General features: G+C 38.6%; 2 protein-coding genes across 3 annotated transcripts in view; one reads left to right on the forward strand and one right to left on the reverse strand.

Moving 5' to 3' along the window:
- AdamTS-B (ADAM metallopeptidase with thrombospondin type 1 motif B) overlaps positions 1-12,123 on the reverse strand; it is an 18,381-nt gene extending 6,258 nt beyond the window's left edge. The window contains exons 1-7 of one of the 2 annotated variants that reach the window (XM_065868137.2): positions 11,862-12,123; positions 11,534-11,760; positions 4,945-5,600; positions 4,258-4,377; positions 3,641-4,197; positions 3,128-3,226; positions 2,944-3,057 (exon numbers count right to left, since the gene is read on the reverse strand). In XM_065868137.2, coding sequence (XP_065724209.2) covers positions 2,944-3,057; positions 3,128-3,226; positions 3,641-4,197; positions 4,258-4,377; positions 4,945-5,466 — 1,412 coding nt within the window. In that variant the 5' untranslated portion in view covers positions 5,467-5,600; positions 11,534-11,760; positions 11,862-12,123. Of the gene's footprint in view, positions 1-2,943; positions 3,058-3,127; positions 3,227-3,640; positions 4,198-4,257; positions 4,378-4,944; positions 5,601-11,533 lie in introns of both variants that reach the window. The other variant, XM_017086708.4, reaches the window with a different exon arrangement.
- A 4,484-nt stretch (positions 12,124-16,607) lies between these two features.
- Positions 16,608-19,311, forward strand: LOC108018921 (man(5)GlcNAc(2)-PP-dolichol translocation protein RFT1). Its single transcript, XM_017086513.4, has 4 exons — positions 16,608-16,804; positions 16,897-17,111; positions 17,636-18,893; positions 18,960-19,311. Exons 1-4 carry the CDS (start codon positions 16,745-16,747, stop codon positions 19,095-19,097), a joined length of 1,671 nt encoding a protein of 556 aa, XP_016942002.2. The 5' UTR covers positions 16,608-16,744; the 3' UTR covers positions 19,098-19,311.
- Positions 19,312-19,780: the final 469 nt, after the last annotated feature.

Consider the following 19,780-nt stretch of genomic DNA (forward strand, 5'->3'; position numbering starts at 1 on the left):
GCTCAAAACTGTCGGTCTTTTAGCTGTACGGCTTGATTTGGCTAAACTACGACTGAAAAACCACTAAAAAATGACCATTTTTGACCAAAATTTGAATTCCAAGAAAAACCGAGCTACCCCCTTACACAAAATGAAAAAATTTGTCAAAATATAAATCTTCCTTAAAGTGATTGGAATCGATAGCAATTGAAGCAAGCTGCTCAAAACAGTCAGTCTTTTGGCTGTACGCCTTGATTTGACTAAACTACGACTGAAAAACCACTAAAAAATGAGTATTTTTGACCAAAATCTGAATCCCAAAAAAAAACGAGCTACCCTTACAAAAAATGAAAAAATTTGTCAAAAAATAAATCTTCCTTAAAATGATGGGTCGATAGCAATTGAAGCAAGCTGCTCAAAACTGTCGGTCTTTTAGGTGTACGCCTTGATTTGGCTAAATTACGACCGAAAAACCACTAAAAAATGAGCATTTTTGACCAAAAACTGAATCCCAAAAAAACCGAGCTACCCCCTTACAAAAAATGAAAAAATTTGTCAAAAAATAAATCTTCCTTAAAGTGATGGGGATCGATAGCAATTGAAGCAAGCTGCTCAAAACTGTCGGTCTTATAGCTGTACGCTTTGATTTGGCTAAATTACGACCGAAAAACCACTAAAAAATGAGCATTTTTGACCTAAATCTGAATCCCAAAAAAAACCGAGCTACCTCCTTACAAAAAATGAAAAAATTTGTCAAAAAATAAATCTTCCTTAAAGTGATGGGGATCGATAGCAATTGAAGAAAGCTGCTCAAAACTGTCGGTCTTTTCGATGTACGCCTTGATTTGACTAAACTACGACTGAAAAACCACTAAAAAATGAGCATTTTTGACCAAAAACTGAATCCCAAAAAAACCGAGCTACCCCCTTACAAAAAATGAAAAAATTTGTCAAAAAATAAATCTTCCTTAAAGTGATGGGGATCGATAGCAATTGAAGCAAGCTGCTCAAAACTGTGGGTCTTTTAGGTGTACGCCTTGATTTGACTAAACTACGACTGAAAAACCACTAAAAAATGAGCATTTTTGACCAAAAACTGAATCCCAAAAAAACCGAGCTACCCCCTTACAAAAAATGAAAAAATTTGTCAAAAAATAAATCTTCCTTAAAGTGATGGGGATCGATAGCAATTGAAGAAAGCTGCTCAAAACTGTCGGTCTTTTCGATGTACGCCTTGATTTGACTAAACTACGACTGAAAAACCACTAAAAAATGACATTTTTTGACCAAAAAAAACCGAGGTACCCCCTTACAAAAAATGAAAAAATTTTTCAAAAAATAAATCTTCCTTAAAGTGATGGGGATCGATAGCAATTGAAGAAAGCTGCTCAAAACTGTCGGTCTTTTCGATGTACGCCTTGATTTGACTAAACTACGACTGAAAAACCACTAAAAAATGACATTTTTTGACCAAAAAAAACCGAGGTACCCCCTTACAAAAAATGAAAAAATTTGTCAAAAAATAAATCTTCCTTAAAGTGATGGGGATCGATAGCAATTGAAGAAAGCTGCTCAAAACTGTCGGTCTTTTCGATGTACGCCTTGATTTGACTAAACTACGACTGAAAAACCACTAAAAAATGACATTTTTTGACCAAAAAAAACCGAGGTACCCCCTTACAAAAAATGAAAAAATTTGTCAAAAAATAAATCTTCCTTAAAGTGATGGGGATCGATAGCAATTGAAGAAAGCTGCTCAAAACTGTCGGTCTTTTCGATGTACGCCTTGATTTGACTAAACTACGACTGAAAAACCACTAAAAAATTAGTATTTTTGACCAAAATCTGAATCCCAAAAAAAACCGAGCTGATCAAAACTTCTGATCATACTTTTTATTGCATACTTTTAGATACCTTTGAAAATTACTTTAGAACCCAAATCATTTTGGTAGCTTGGTACCTTTTTATAAAATCGTTCTTAATGATTGTAAAAATTTAATCAATTAATATAATAAATATTTTTTCAAAAATATTTTTTGTTAGAATTAACTTTGTAATTAAATTGTAAAATAAAGTACAATGAAAGTGTGGAAATGAATCTAAATTGACAGATTTTTCTAGTGGGGTGTACCCGTATTTTATTTGATTAAGTGACTCCGAGATCACAGTGACCTATTGATCATCTCTGCTGTTTTCTTGGTGTCTCCAGCATTGCGCTCGACTAATTGAGTTTGAATCGAACAGGAAGCAGGGGCACCGAGAGGTGATACGATCGCGAATATACAAATATGTGTGAGTATATCTGAATGTAAATCTGAATATGCAATATGCAACGCAGGCGATCATTGTCGCAGAAAAGCACACGCAGGTGTCAAAGCATCCGTCGCGTCCACTTAGCCGCCTCGGTGGAACTCAGGTGAGCCGTGCTCTTGGTTGTATTTCGTATTTTTTTTTTTTGTATCTTGCTGGCGATTCATTCATTAAACGAATTGGGCTGGCCATAAATCTTGGCCAGCGGATCGGATTGGGGATGGGGATCGGAAATCGGATTGGATCGCAGCGCGTGGGGCAAGTGTGTTGTTTGTTTGTTGGTGTTGGCCAACGTCTGGCGCCGCAGGTGGCAATGCAAATCGCTGCCGGCTACCTGTCTACGTTACCTGGCTCAACACTTAGACTTCATTCAAAGATCATAACTGGTCAGCCAAGGTAAAAAAAAAGATTTTCTACAAGTCATTTTATTACAACATTTATCTAGTTGAGTTCCAAGTGCATTTCTTTATATTATTTAATTTGAGATTGTTTAAATGAGAGATTGTTCAGTGCTTTCTTAAGCATCTAAGTATTGCCATCAGAACTAGGATTTTTTCAATTCGGAATGATTTTGTTCTAAATAATAAATATTTCCCCTAAAATCCCCAAAAATATTGACACAAAATATACAAAGTACTATTATATCTGACTTACTTGTGGCCCAGTTCATGGGTGATCGTGTGGGAGAGCATGATGCCGTTGTCCTCGTTGACACTGCAGGATTGCTTCGGCTTGCACATGCCACCCACGTTGGCCAGGCCGAGGGTCCTGCGAATTAATCGGATATAGTTTTGGAACCCCTATATCATCATTATCATCCTTCCCCAGAAGCACTCACATGCAGTTGTTGGCGCAGATGTTCTTGCGCGTGATGAGGATGGCCACGTCGTGATGGTGCGGATCCTTCTCGCTGCCCTTGTTCAACTTGTGCTGCCAACTTTGGAGGGATTTGCATGGGTTATTATAGAAAAGTTATCAATTTCTTAAATAGAATATAGGCATTAAGGCACTACATGGTCTTAAGATCAGGATTCTTTTGCACTTTTTTCGATGTACTAAGAAAAAACAAACAAGTTAATAGATGTTCTGAGATAATATCCTTAAAGATTTTCCAGTTAGATCTCATATTATTGAGTTTTCTACGTCTCGTACGTCACTACATGTTCTTAAGAGCAGAATTTTTTTGCACTTTATTCAATGTACTAAGAAACAACAAACAAGTTAATAAATGTTTCAAGTAATATCCTTAAAGATCTTAAAGTTCTTTAAGTTAGATATTATTCAGATAATATTTTTTTTAAGTTTTTAACTTGTTGCATTTAATAACTTTCCATTGAATAATAAGACCCACCTGCAGAACCGATCCAAGTTCTTCTGGGCATTCTGGGTGAGATTCAGCTGGAGCTGGGACTCCTCCTCGTCCAGTTGGATGATGCGCACCACCACGATTTCGATGGAGTTGCCGATGCTGGGATCCTTGTAGAGGGCGGACACCATGTTCATGATGGTCAGCAAGTAGCCATTGAGGTCCTTGTGAAAGGCCGACATGGTGGCATCGGCCACAATCAGGGTCTCCACATGCCGCGGACTGCTGATGGATCGTCGCCGCCTGGGGGGGATCTCCAGGTGGGGATCCTGCTCCGCCTGGAACTGCGTCTCGTACTTGAACTTGGTGTGCGGCACCACCCGATGGTTTTTCTGCTGCTGGTGATTATGGTGGTTCTTGTGCTTGTGGTGCCGACGTATCTGGCGACCTCCCTGGATCTTCACCTTGCCCCTGGACTGCCACTCCAGTCTCGTCTCCATTCGCCGGCGTGGCTCCCGGGTTCCGCAGTTGCTGACCTCCGCTCTGGATCCCGATCCTCCGCCCCGTTTGCGTTTGTTCTTGTTCCGTTTCCTCGACGGATGCTTTTGGATCAATATCATTGGGATATAATAACTGCAATGGAACTGGTTAAACCACCTCACCTTCGGTCTCACGGAGGAGCGCTGGAAGACCACGTGCGGATGACCGTTGGCCGGATGCGGATCGTGTTGCTTGGAGGGCTCGATGAAGTACTCGTTGCTGGACGTCCGGATGTGGCCCACCTGGCAAAAAAGTTAGATGTTTAGAGACCGTTAATATCTACTTTTGGCTAACATATCCATTTCTATAATATTTCTAGGGATAAAAAGAAGCAAAACTATGATATCGTAATATACAGACAGCCCCTTAGTTCAAAAAATACCACACGTTTTTGAACATAAGTGAATATTTCTTTTCAAAATTATTCTTTTGAGCATGGAAACTTTTGGATAGAACAAAGTATTACAAGCGATTTTATTAATATTGAAATACTGACTTAAAAAAGCATTTCTTAAACATTAGGAGTGTTAAATTTTAGTTTTATAGCTAGGATATTTTATAAAAAATGAAAAAAAAGCGTCAAGTTTTTTTTTGAGTTAGAACAATGTGTTATTCTTCTACACATTTCTGGTAGGGTTGCTTCTTTTAAATTATGTTATAACAGTATTTTCAAAAAAGGTCAAGTTTTAAGGAATAAAGTCTTCCTGTTTGCAATAAAATAGAGTTTGGTTCTAACTCTTAATTAACCTTTCCAGATTCTTAAGGGTTATTTAATAACCAGCCAGATTGATATTAGCCCGGCTACTCACCAGTCCTGAGCAGGTGGAGATGGCCACATTGGTGTCCATTTGGCCGCGCACCTTGCCGTGAAAGTGGCAGTTGAGGTGCCGCGGGGTCAAAGGTGACCGCGTGCGCAGATCCCGCCGATGCCGCTCCACCACCAAATTGGGGGCCAGGAAGTAGCTGTGCGCCGTGAGCTCCAGATGCAGTGTTTCATTTGCCAGCGGCACTTGGAGGTGCAGATCCACCGGCTGGGCATCCTGTTCCGTGCCCAAACTACGCCTCTGGCGATGCCGCCGATGGTCACGATCGTGGGCAAAGTCCAGCGAGTGGGTCATAAACGCCCCATCGGGGTGGACTCGCCGCGGCACCACCAGCTGCCCCTCACCTGCCACCAGTTCGTCGGAATGGAGACCGTACAGAGGGCCACTGGGGGCCGTTCCTCCTCCTGATCCTCCATTTCCACCGTGTGTTTCCACGAACAGCCAAAGGCAGATTAGCAGACCCAACCAGCGACTCCTGATCCGCATCCTGTTGCACTCCATAACCATGACCCGATCCTGATCCTGATCCCGATACCGATCCCGATCCTTGTCCACAGCCCTAGCCGTTGTCCAGCCGTTGTCTCAGCAGCATGGCAGCGGTCGCATACTACCGATCTTGGGCTGGTCAAGATCAGCTCTGGCTAAAAAAAGATTTTAATAAGGATTTTTGCAAATATGATCTCAGTTTCCTTTAGAAACTATTGATTATTACACTGAAAAAACCATGGTAAAATAATTTCTAAGTTTCTTTTGACATATTTAAATCAAATACAAACACATAACATTTTGTACAAATCATTGTTGATCTAATTTGAATCAACCTAGAAATATTAAATATGATGTTAGTAAAATTTATTAAATTTTATATAAAACTTAATCAAAGTTTTATGTCTTCAAATTAACTTCGGTTACTAATTAAATATTTACTTTAATTTTTTATTGATTTTTTTTTAATAAATTAAGTGAAATATTTTTATAATATTGAAAGGGAGAATTTTTCAATATTATAAAAATATTTAATGAAAGGGAGAACTTTTCAATATTATAAAAATATGTAATTTTTAAAAAGGATATATTCTAAAAATGCTTAATATTAAATTTATATGTTTCTAACATTTTTCTGTTCATATTAAAAGGTTTCTTGAGTTTATAAGACTATAATCCTTTTGCAAAATACTAAAAACTATACTATACAATTAATAAAATCCTAGTATAGTTTACTAATACTTAGCTTTATTTTAATTTTATATCAAAAAACAGTTTAAAATCGTATTAAATTTATAATCTTTTATATTTGTTTTCTAAAGTTCGACTTGCTTTTTGTAGAAATCAAAGTGTTTCTCCAATATTTTAATTGCACGTTCCCCTTCCGATTTCAGTAGCAAATTAGAGATTATTTATGATCCTAAAGTGGCTCAGTTTTTGAGAGGTAATGAGGCAATCAATCTTTGAAGTACTGTGCCTATTTCTGAGGTTCTTTTTTTTGCCTATCATTGTGGTTTCGATGTAGACCTGGCGCCATCCAACCCACTAGTTGTTGTTATAGCAATCCAATCCCATTCAATCCCACCCAATCCGGCTGATTTGGGCTGGGATTAACCTCTGGTCTGGCCGCGTATTATTATGGCATATAGAGGCCATAAAAAGAAAGAGACCACTTCCAGATATAATAAATAAAAGGTGATTTGCTTTTTGGCTTTTAACAGAAACACTTTCGAGATGAAACAGAGACAATGCTTGGGTGAAATACAAAAAAAAAAAACAATAAAGCCACGGGCCATAAAATTAAGCAAATTTTTTTCCGAATGCGGCTCTTCAAAGACAGCAACAACCTAACCAATAAAAACAACAACAAAATAAGCACTGGCTAGTCATTATCAAAGCAACTGGACAACTTAATTATTCAAAAGATTGACGCACTCTTATCACGATCACGATTTGTAATTTATGATAAATGTTGGCAATTCCATTAATAAAATTAAACAAAAGCTCATTAGCTTCAAAATGCGATTTGCAATCGAAGGAAGAGCAAAAGAGTGGACTCCATACCCTGAAAATGGATTCATTTTTTCGGGAGATCTTAAAGCATGGATTCAAAATTCTTAATTTCTCGGAAATGACGCACACTTTGGGAAATACCAGCTTGTCTAAAATGACGCCATTCTTCGCACCATAAGTATTAACAAATTTTGTTCTGCGTCCATCAGAATAATTAGCGATTACCTAAACTTAACTCAACATATGCACTTTTGAAGGATAATTTTGGGATAATGTTAGGCAGTTAATTAAAAAAAAAAATTAAGTAAACTAAATTTATTCAAAAAATTCAATATTGATTTTAAGAAATTGCAAACCACCTCTTTAAAGGTGATCTTAAAGGTCATACCTATTTATTCTATAAAACCCCTTAAAGTAGTAAAACATTAATTATTCAAAATTTAGGCAAACGTTTTAATCTGTTTAGATGTATAGATATACAAATTTTCTTAGTCTATTGTTAATAAAATGTGTAGAAAACCATTTAAAAAATATTTTCATTTATTATTTATCACACTTCAATAAAAATGGTATGATCCAAATTTTTTTTTTAATAAGAATAATGTGTTAGAATGAATTATTCGAAAGTCGATAATACCCCATCGATGTTAGAAAGAGCATATGTGGAACGCCAATGACCTTGGAGATGGCGCCTGAGGCGCAGGTGCCGTTCTTAATTCCGAATTCAATGCGAACTCATCATGGCCATAATGATGGCAATAAAATATGCGCTTAAATATTGGATATACCCGAAATTCCCACTCCCAACGACCATTCCTGTTTCGATATTTATTCGGTGGATCTAATTCGAGTCGCGGCGAAACTTGAAAGACTTCCCAGTTAAATTAGCAAGCGCCACATGATCGTATATTAAAATGTGGCCATTGTCCATCCATCCGTTTGTCCGCTTCTCCGTTTTGTCCCATTATGCTGCAGTGCCTCCCAGTCCGCCGGCTGAATGGTTGAATGGTTGAATGGTGGATGCCAGTAGGCGCCACTCTTAATTATCAATCAATCAATCACTGCCGCCCGACGGCTCCCTCCATTAAATGTCAGCCAATTGATTGCAGACTGTCTGCCACTCCCCTCGCTTCCCCTTCCGCCCCGCCCAATCGAGATATAGGTGTATACATATATATCCACCTCGTGGCCCCCATTATTCCCCTTCTTCAGGCTTCACTGGGTGCATTTTGATTGGGTGCAGGGAAATGGAAAGCATCGGGGGAACAGGACGAACACTCCTTCTTGAGTATGCCATCAATCATCGAAATATTTCAGAAAATCGTTTATGATCACGTTGAAAACTCACTATATCTGCATTATAAAAATCGAAATCTGATACTTATACCTTTTTCTAATTTTCGTATTTTTGCACTAAAATAAAAACCAATTTTTTTTTATACTCTATAAAACTAAATCTTTGTAATAAAATGAAAAAATGAAGATGATTGTTTTATTATGTTTTAATAAAGAGTATACAAGAAATTCTCGGAAAGTATGTAACAGGTAGAAGGAAGCGTTTCCAACCCCATAAAGAATATATATTCTTCATCAGCATCACTATATTGAGATGAGATTTTGTTCTTATTATCAATACCCGGCTACATGCCAAAAATTATTCAAATCGGACTATTCATTAAAAAATTATAACCAAACAAAAATAAATAACCAGACATATTCAAACAGCTTGCTTATGAAAATTTACTAGGAATGAACGGTAGGTGGCGCCTTTTTGTTAACTGAGTGACGGGTACCTGATAGTCAAGGCCGTTGACTATAGCGTTTTCTCTTGATTAATCTTAAATTTTGAAATTTATAGACCTTGTTGTATCTCACATTTTAAATGCCAATGTATGCCTACCCTAATTTGATAAAGATTTTTATGTGTTTTTAAGGTACTTCCCCTTATTCCAAAAGCCCAAAAGCTTATATTGAATAACTTATCATATATTTAATGGATGAATTCATTGTGATGGGGAAGGGGTGTACAATCTAAATTCTCGGAAATGTCCCCAACAAATGCCGCATGATCTCATGTGATTTTGACTTCGCCCATATCAAATGGGTTCGTTTCGGAAATTTCACTGAATTAAGTCTTTACTTTTTCCTTCAGTTGGTCAAGTCGAAATGGGCGCCCCTCCTCCGCCAAGTCTACCAAAACTTCCTATTTTCTATATTATTCAGACGTTGGCGTTTTATTATTTCGTCTTTGGGCGATTTTCAACATTTATCACAAGATTTGTCACCTCTGGTTTTTTGGTCAAGCCAACCATCGATCATTGGTGACGAATATTTATGCTAATGAAAGGCCAAATCAAGATCGGATACACGTACTCCTCCTCCTCTTTCCTGGCGGCCAAGACCACATATGAGAAATGAAAAAGAGCAAAAAAAAAACTGAAATACCCTCTGGCTGGCGAATTTCCGATTTCACTTTGTGGAGGCCTCCAGCCAAGAGGCGAAGCAATTTGTACGCCCACCAGTTGGCCAGATCGGATCCAAGATCCCAGTATTTAAGGCACACAGTTCCCAGTGCACATTACCAAGTCCCCAGACTTTGGATGCAGACTAGGCCACAGACCGGACCAAAATGGATTGGAGTTGGAGTTTTTCGGGGGATCCGGAGTTCGGGGCTTGGGGATCCGAGTGGATTGGCTGGAAGCTCCATTGATATGTCTTGCCATTCATGCATTGTAGTTTCATTGAGAAACTTATACAAACGCACATGGAGCTGGCACACGGTTTCGGTTTTTCAATACCCTATAAAGGTGGTATTACCGACTGAGAGTACGTACGATTTTTCAAGGAATTAGTATTGTATTTTGAAACTATAATATAATTAGTTTAAACTATTTTTATAATGTCCCTTCAAAATTTGTATAATTTATATACATAGTACTTAAATTTTAAATTTACATTGTTTTTAAAATGGTATATTTAAATGTTTTCAATACTATGTCATTATTATAAAATAAATCGAAAGATCATAATATGTTTTTCAAGACCAGGTCTTCATGAATATAGTGGGTTAGTGGCCAGCTTGGCAACAAGATTTATTTAGTTGTATACCACTTTAGTTTAAAACGTTATTGGACACATACGAGGGTATCAAAACTTCGTATTGCCAAACATTGACTTCCTTTCTCGTTTCTTTTTCATTTATGGCGTTTTTTATGAATGAAATGAAGCTTTTCACGTAAAACGACGATTCCATATTGCTCGCTCGGCTATGGTTGGGTTGGTTGGGTTCCCCATAGCCCCGATCCCCAAACCGAACCCAACCCCCCTTCTATAATTTCGCGGCCCCGCCCTCGCCAGATCGTACGTTACTCCGATGTTTTCGCTCCTATATCTCGGGGCACATTTGAATCTCTATGGCTTCGCTCGCATGTGGGCCGAAAATGTATTTTTATGGCAACGTCGTTCGATTTATTATTTCATTTGTTTTCTGTTTGTGTTATTAGCGAGTACACACATGTCCGATGGTAAGAGGGTTTATCTTGTTTTTTATATATTTTTTTTTGCACTGGCATTTCTTGGGGATGTTCTTGCCGTTTTTATGGTGCGACGACGGATCGGATGGGCCAACTGGTCCCGGCCAAAATACAAAATACTACAAAGCAAATCATTTAATTTCAGTTTATTTGTCATGACATTGTTGCCATCTCGTCGCTTGTGACCATACATGACTGGATTTATTTTTACCCTTTTTGGGAGTCGTATTTTATTTTTATTTTTTTCGGCTCTGTCTGTGAGATAAAAGTGTGTGTTTTCATTTTTTCTTTTTTTTTTGTCGCCATGCTGAGATCACACAGGAAATTGACTGGGGAACAAAAAAGGCAGAGGAAGTGGGAATAGCAAAAGCCCTAAAAGTCATAGATCGATGGTGTTGATATGATACCAAAATACAATAGATGGGGGTGTTTTAATGATCATTTAGCTTGCTATTTATTGGAATCACTTATCAATGATCTTCAGTTTATTGATCAATCTTTTCCATCTATTAGATATTTTAAAGCAAAACATTGGTTTATCATTAATAATAACATTTATATACAAGCTAATAATTTAAACTTTCTTTTTAGTAATTTTTTCAGCGACTAACTTTGGTTATGAGATCACTTATCTATTTAACAAAAACTAAGTCATTATAAATAATAATATCTTCTGCCACAATAAACTAACTAACTAGTGTTTGGATCTATTAAAGTTTAAGATTTTAATTTTAAGAATTGATAATGGTATTATAAAGGGTGCATACTAATTTGATTCATTTTATAATAAACTTACTAAATGACTGGATGATAAAAACATTCAACTAAGAATTTGTAAATATAGAGAAGAGAAATTAACCAATAAGCCAGCTAATCAGATCCCAATAAATATATTTATAAATATATCAGATACAAGTATTAAGTCTCATAAATTATAGTAATGTTCCAATAATATTTAACGAACAAAACAAGCATCAAGCATATGTATCTTATACCATCGCAGTATCGAAGATATATCACATTCTTTGGATGCCCCGACTCACCGATTCCGAATTCGAACTGGAATATCCAATTCCGAAAGGCGCCGTTGGTGAAGCCCGCAAATATTTTAACCGCAAATAAAAGCAAAAGCCCGACGGCAGCAGTTTAGCTTTAGTTTTTTTTTATTTTAGTGGCGGCGATTATAACGCCAGGTAGGAGAACCCAAACCCAGACAACCGCTCTTTCACAACAATGGCCGAAGATTTCACAAGTCGCGAACTTCGGTTCACTTTGGTTCACAGGTAAAAAAAGAAATGCCCAAGCAGGGCAAACAAAAAAAAGCGCGTTTTTCAAAACACTGATGTTACGTTTCGAATCAATAACACTCACATATAGGCATGCGCACAGGCCTAATATTCCTATATCTGGTACACACAAATAATATGCATTTCTGTGTAATAGAGACCAGTCTGCACAGAGGCTGTTCGGAACTAAATCAAAGTATCATATGGTCCACACTTTCTTCAAAAGACTCCGTTTTTCCGGCGTCGTATCGGTTAGATCGAGGTTCTTTTCAGATATTTTCTTAATCGCTCTCTATAAGAAACGAGGCAGCAGCACAAGCAGCGCGGGTGAAAAGATATCGTGCAAATACAAAGTGTCGGCAGTTGTGTGTTGCTTAAATAGATTTTCTTGTCGATCTGTTCGGCTCGACATCGAACCTGATCCAGTGTTGTCGATTTAGACTTTTTACTCCATTAGGTGGGTATTTTCAAATATAAAAGTACTACATTTTAAAGATTTTGAAAAAAAATTTCTTACAGAAAATTTTAATGTCATTCTTTCATAATTTTAAATTATGAATTTGACTTGGCTGAAATTTTAAGTTTTTAAAACTAACATATAAATGCATGATAAAAAGCGAAAGGTATATTTTTTTTATTAAAAATAAATAAATAAAAGTGTAAAGTCTATCATTTATATTTTGACAAGTACTATTTTTTGAAAATTTTGAAAATAATTTCTGAAAAAAAAGATTTTTATTTAATCTTTTTTTTTTTTAATTATGCATTTGTCTTTACTGAAGTTTTGAGTTTTTAAACCCAAGATATATATGCATGGTAAAAATCGAAAAGTATATTTTTTCTATTTAAATTTTATGTAACAATAAAATTATTAATATTTGTCCTGATTTTTTTTATTTGTTCTACATGTTCTAGCTTCCATTACCCCTTGAAGAGCAAAAAAATAAATATATTTAAGTTTCAGAAAAATGCTACGTATTTTCTAAATAGTTATTTTCCTACCGTTCTTATTAATTTAAAGACAATGCTTACGCAGCACTGGCTTGATCTCTTCCAACCGGTTCGAGCCAGGTTCGATGTCGAACTTTACTTGGCCAAGAGAGAGAGCTCTTCGCGTTAACAGTGAAAATAATCTGCAAGTGTCCTTGACTGAACAGCTGACCAAAAATTGGGGAAAAGGCTCGACTTATGTCTTTCCTTTGCCATTGCCATTCTTTCTATATATTTCCATTTAAAAATGTACATTAAAATAATTAAAAACTAATTGGGGAAAACTGAGTGTTGCTAAGATCATGTTGGATAACATTATTCCATAGATCACCATTTGTAATCAATTAGACTGAATTGGTAATGTATTGCTAAATTGTACAGTGAAGGCATTTGAAAAATATTCTCTCTTATCCTTATTCAGAAGGAAGTTTTCAGAACCCAAATAAAATCGAATTGGGCAAAAATGATTGGATCCTTGGACTAATTGGAGTCCTATTCATATGATGCAACATTTTATACAAATTCTTTTTTGACTCATTAGTTTATTATCTTTATCATTAAAACCATATATTTTTTAACGATTAAAGACTCTTGATAGTAGGAAATATTTTAAATTTAGCGATACAATCTGGTCCGAACTATGAGGTTATTTTATACGAAAACCTGCCAAATTATTGTGTAATATCAAAAATGATTCTTCAAATTTAATACACTTAATTTAACGCTATTTCTATGCCATTTCGCGGGTATTTGTCTGTGTTTCTTATAGCCAGTTCTCACTGTGGCCTGGCAGACTGTGTTGCCATGCGTGTTTGCCGTATAATTATAATCGTATCATGCATATCTGCTTTATGGCGTCGATCCGCAGAAATTGCTGCCTTATCTCGGTGCTTCCAGAAACAGCGTGAATATCCAGGGAGAGGGTCCCTGTGCCTGTCCATGTCCCATGTCCCACGTCCACGTCCACATCCACGTCCATGGAGGTGGATAAAGGGGCGGTGTATCCCGCCAAGGACACACCGTTAAATGCGGACAATTGCCGGCGGGGCAGCACAAAAAAGGGGAGTAAATTGTTTAAAATTATCACATACTAAAGACGCCGCGAGGATGCATCGCTGCGGAGACAAGGAACCCACTTCCCTGGGTTCCTTGGCCATCTCCACCGAAGACAAAACAAATCACATTATTAGCCGCCGTCGTTGTTGCACGTTATTTTTAAAATTTTTCGTTTCGTTCGGCCCCCGTTTGATTTTAGGCGCCAAGCCGATGTCGCCGGCGTTTGGCTGCAAATTGCGGCGACACGTCTGGAGCGTGGCAGCAGCATTCAACAGTACACTGCGCGAAAAGTGGTGCACCCACTTAACACAAATATAGAATACATATTTTAAGGGGGCCAAAGAAATCCCTTGGGTTTTAAAATCACTCACTGAGGTGTCTAAAAGTATGCAACAAAATGGTTACAATGGATTAATCACTTAGACGAGTAAGCCTTTTTCACTGCATACTTTTCGGCACATTCATAGTTGATCCCTAATATTACTATTCAAGCGATTTCGACACATCAAATCCTTTTTTTTCCATAGAATTAATGTTTTTGTGCATGCTTTATAATTATAGGTATTACATAAAAGTTATATTATAACTTGGCTTTTTTTAATCGCTTGAATATTTAAAAAAAGAAGCATGAACCAAGCTTAGTTTAAAATTAGTACGTGCCAAAATACATTGAAATACTTACCTTCTACCATTTTAATTATTTTTTTATTTAAAAGACAATTATTATAGCAATATAAATAGTTAATGTGTTTAATAATATTTTGAAAAAAGCTTAAATAAATATTATAGGCTTGAAATGAAAAAATAGTTTAATTGATTTTTCATTACATTTTTCTGCTTTCCCTACATTTTATTTTTTTTAGTTTACATAAAAGAAAACAATAGAAAACTTATGTTAAATAAGGTCAAGCTAACATATCAACATTTCTTTTTAATTTACATATATACCTAGGAATGGTATTTGTTTCATAAATTGTATCTTTACTGCAATTAAATTAGTAAAAGTGTATCTATAAATTTATAAATTCGCTTTAATCGAGTCTGCTTTTTATTTCTTTGAGTGCACACATTCACACACATGAGCAGCGATACAAGGCGATAAGGCAAAGGAGAAAAAAAACCAAGGCAGTGCGAGCGAGAGGGAAGGCAGTCGAGATAGAGATACAAGATAAGGGAGACGCCAGACAAAAAAAAAAAACAACTACAACAACAACGACGCAGACGAAGACGCAGCATCGCCCCTACACTGAAAAAGTAAATTCATTTACATAAATCAGAAATATAATTTATACAAGAGCTTTTAAGTACCTTTCAGATACTTTTGTATCTTTCGGATGTTTTCAATAAGTATTAAATCATCATAGAAGATGCGTGCCATAAGATTTTTTCCAGTGTACTACCGACTCTGACGCTGCGATGCCAACAGATATCAAGCACGTCTCAATCTCAATCATTCAGGGCCGGGCTCCGGGAAAGGTTTACGTTTACGTAGCTGCCGCTGCCGCTGCCGCTCAATTAACAATGAAAAGTCGGTCTGGTACGTCATAATATATTTTTATCTGATTACCTGGCTGCGCACTAGAGGTGGACCCCAAATCATTACCGATAGCAAAGAAAATAATTTTAAAAAAGTACTAAACATTGCTTTTTATATTTACAATAACTCTTATTAGAGCTCCTAAAAAAATCGAGAACTTTTAAAAATGCTTTTATAAAATTGTACTGATTTCTGATCATGATTAAACAATCCTCCTTTTAGGGTTTTATAAGCCAGCACAATACATTTAAAGCCTTGTATTATAACCTACCTTTTTTAAAGCCCAGATTCATATCTATCGAATAGGGTGATCCTCAGCCCGTGTCACGTGCCCACCCACAGGAAGCTGAATGGCAGACAGTGGCGCCGGCCGCCAGGGACCAAATGGGAGCCAGGTCCCACAACCAACCGATCCAACAGAATCGTGCGTTAGTCCGACCCGTCCCGACACACAGATATTGTATCTTTGTATCTGCGGCAAGGCGACTCCAAGCGACTGGAACAACATCATTGCTCGTCTGTCCGTCATCCGTGCTGTTGGCATTGTTTCTTCTGGTTGTGGTTGTTGTTTGTGGTCTATGTAATTTTTCGCGTGACTCCCATGTCAAGATTTGATCTTTAGCAGATCTCACTGGCCTGGTGGCGTCAGTCTCCAAGTCCCCAGGTCTCCAGGTCTCATCAATGCGACGCCGCCCGTGTCCCGACTTAAAAGCTTCATTAGTATGGGAATTACGCAAATAAATTGTAAAAACTCAACTATGGCTTTGACAAGTCAAAGAGCATCTGAAAGAAGAATTTTGTCCAAATAGTGTACATACATATTTAAGTTAAGAACCTAATTAGGTGATATAACCCAAAAATACAGTAAATGCTAACTAAATGAACCATATAATTTTCTATATTCAAACTTTTTAAAAGGATGTCTATAGCTTAAAAATACTCCACTCTTCAAAATAATGATATGTTAGGTTAGAATAATATCAAACTAGTCAAAAACATTCCCTTTAAGTAGAAATGATTCCTTGATTTCTATTAGCTGTTGGTCTTCTGACTATTAATACTACAAAGATCATATCCAGTACAAATGTAAGACAACTGGATTTCTCGAAATTTGGATTATTTTCAAAAATATTTCAAGTGCCGCGTCAATTCAGTTTTCAAATGACCATTTATCGATACCAGAAAGCGCGCTTGGCAATCGAAGAGCGATAGCATAACAGCTGATTCGCAGCACCTGCCAATTATCGATAAGCAATAGAATCCAGATGTGAGAGAATTTTTGTGTTGTTTTGGCCAACTAATTGGGCCCTGATTCTTCCTGCTTTTGCCACTCGGACACACGGGCACTGTGACCCTGTTTGGAGGAGCCTGGCCAACGGGGTCGAATGGCGCGCAATGTGCTCGAGAGCAGCCTGCTGGGCGCCGGCTTCAGCATCATCTTTCAGGTGAGCGCACAATCCAAATCTATTTTGTGTTTTCACCCAGAACCTCAGCCATCCATTACTCATCCATCCGTCGTCATCTTATTGCCCCGCAGATACTGTGCCGCATCCTAACCTTCGGCATCAACGCCTACATTGTGCGACATGTGGGTCGCGAGGTGCTGGGCATCATGAACGTGCGTCTGCTGCTCCTGGAGAGCACCCTGCTCTTCTTGTCCCGCGAGGCCATCAACCGGGCGGCCCTGAGCGCCAATGCCCAGCAGGGCGACCGCTGCTCCTGGGCGCAGCTGATCAACCAGATGTGGCTCACGTAAGTACCCGGTGACTGGGCACCAGGGGATGCTCGTCGACTTCTGGTTGCCTACGTGGTGTTCCACCTGACGTCCTGTAAAAGTTTCACCTTCATAGCTTTTGCCACTTTAAAAATGCGCTGGGTTGTCTGTTAATGCCTTGACGTAAAGTTCCCTATCCTACTTATTGAGTGTCCAGGGGCGAGGACAATGGTTTGGATAGCTTCTAGGTGTCCTGTCTGACGTCCTGTGAAAGTTTTACATTCTTAGCTTTTAACGCCATCAAATGGGATATGTCTTAGTTATGTTTAGAGTTGTGTTTAGAGTACCATTTACATCTCAAAGTTCAATGTCAATGATAAGGTAAATCTTCACCTGTAAATACCATGGAATTGGTATTCCATAACCTGCATCGAATTGGTTTACTTATGTATCTGAATTATAATTTTCTAGGGCTTAAATAGAACTTAAAGTCAATTTTGCACTGTAATATGAACCTTTTATCCCTGACTCGATTATCCTCTAATGCGTAATCTCTTTTCAGGGTGCCCATCTGCGCTGTTCTGTGTGCTCCTTGTCTGTACATCTGGCTTAATTGGCTGTCGGCGGTGGACGCCATCTACGCCTCGCAGTACGAGTTCGCCTGCTATGCCGTGGCCTTCTCCTGCGTTCTAGAACTGCTAGCCGAGTCAGCGGTATTTGTGGCCCAGGTCTTTTGCTTCGTAAAGCTGAAGATCATGCTGAATACGCTGCACATCCTTGTGCGTTCCGCCATCTTCCTGTGGATAGTCACCGGTGATCGCAGTGCGGCAATCACTGCCTTTGCAATTGCTCAGCTTTCCAGCGCCGTGACTATTGTCCTGGGCCAATATGGCTTCTTTTACTTTTACCTTAAGGGCTTCAAGGATTTCGTGGCCCAGCAGGCGAGAAAGAAGCCGGCGACTCCGAAAGCCTGGCAGGTTTCCCTCTACGAGCACATGGATGACTTCCCCTTCAAGCAGCTGAACGACTTTCTGCCCGGCGTGATGTTCAATCCGAATGGAAAGCATTTCAACCGGGAACTGCAAACACTTACACTGAGCTTCGTAAAGCAGGGCGTGCTCAAGCAAATCCTCACGGAGGGCGAGAAATATGTGATGTCCGTGTCGCCGGTGTTGAGCTTCGGGGAGCAGGCCACCTACGATGTGGTTAACAACCTGGGCAGCATGGCGGCCCGTTTCATCTTCCGACCCATCGAGGACAGTTCGTACTTCTACTTCACGCAGACGTTGACCCGGGACACCAAACTGGCCAAGCAACCGCAGGAGCGCGTCCGCCAGGCAAGCAGTGTCCTGAACAATCTGCTCCTGGGCGTGAGCTCCATTGGCCTGATTGCGTTTACCTTCGGGCAGAGCTACTCGTATCCAGTCCTGCTGCTCTACGGCGGCCCAGACTTTGTGGCGGGCGGCTTGCCACAGAGCCTGCTGCAGTGGCACTGCCTGGCGATCTATCTGCTGGCCGTGAATGGGATCAGCGAGGGCTATATGTTTGCCACGAACACCAGTCGGGATATCGACAAGTACAACTATCTGATGGCCATCTTTTCGATTAGCTTCCTGGTGCTCTCCTACATTTTGACGGGGATATTTGGCCCGGTGGGCTTCATCTTCGCGAACTGCATAAACATGCTGAGCAGGATTCTGTACAGCACCTATTATATCAGGCATCAGTATCGACCGCTTTCGCTGGATCCGCTGCTGGGCCTCTGGCCGGGGAAACTCTTCGGAGGCACGCTCTTCCTGGCCGGGATCGTCTGTTATTGGGTAAGTTTTGGAAGGTATTTCTCGGGAGTATGCTGCTAATTTCACATTTGTCCCCACTCTTTGCAGTACCAAAGTTCTGGCCTTGCCACACATCTGGGCGTGGGTGTCCTGGCTGGGCTAGCCTGCCTTCTGTCCTGGGCACTGTCCCATCGGGATCTGGTGCGTCTGGCCTGGCGTTATGGACGCCGCATTAAGATCGATTAGGGGCCTTGCTGTTTGCATTGATTTCCTCGCTTCCCTCGCACAGACGAACCGCAATAAAACGCACAGTTTGAGAAATTACAACATATTTATACATAGCTGACAATTGTAAATTAATTCCAAAATTAAGTTGTGTACTTATTGAGTGTTTGTAGAGCCTTGATTGCTTATTTAACGTTAAGACATGCATTAAAAGACAACGATTACTGTTTACAAACGAATCTTTCAATTACAAGGAATGCATTTCTTGGGTTCCAATTTTTATTTTTGAGGCATTTCAACATTCTTGGGAATTATGGAGAAATCTAAATCCTCTTGTCAGCAATATGTATTTGCTTTTTTACATAACCAACAACATCATTTTTTGTTGGCTAGAGCAATGCTTTCTAAATATAACTCGCTATTTAGGTAAACATATTCAGATAATCCTTCCTTCGTAAAACTCAAATCTGAAATTTCTAGCTTAGCTATTCTTGTATTTTTTGTTTTCAAAGTCATAACAACATTCTTAAGAATAACGAAGAAAATCGACAGCCGCAATACTTAAGAGATCGTTATTTTTTCAATGATTAGATAATCATCCTAATTCAGTACATTCTTTAACCTAGTTTTGATTGGCTGTAGTAAATGAAATTGCTTAAATGATCAATTTTTTTCTGGAGCTCTTCTATTGCCCTAAATTTGCA

Source organism: Drosophila suzukii, chromosome X (assembly GCF_043229965.1).
Source record: "Drosophila suzukii chromosome X, CBGP_Dsuzu_IsoJpt1.0, whole genome shotgun sequence".
In the NCBI taxonomy this organism is placed as follows: domain Eukaryota; kingdom Metazoa; phylum Arthropoda; class Insecta; order Diptera; family Drosophilidae; genus Drosophila; species Drosophila suzukii.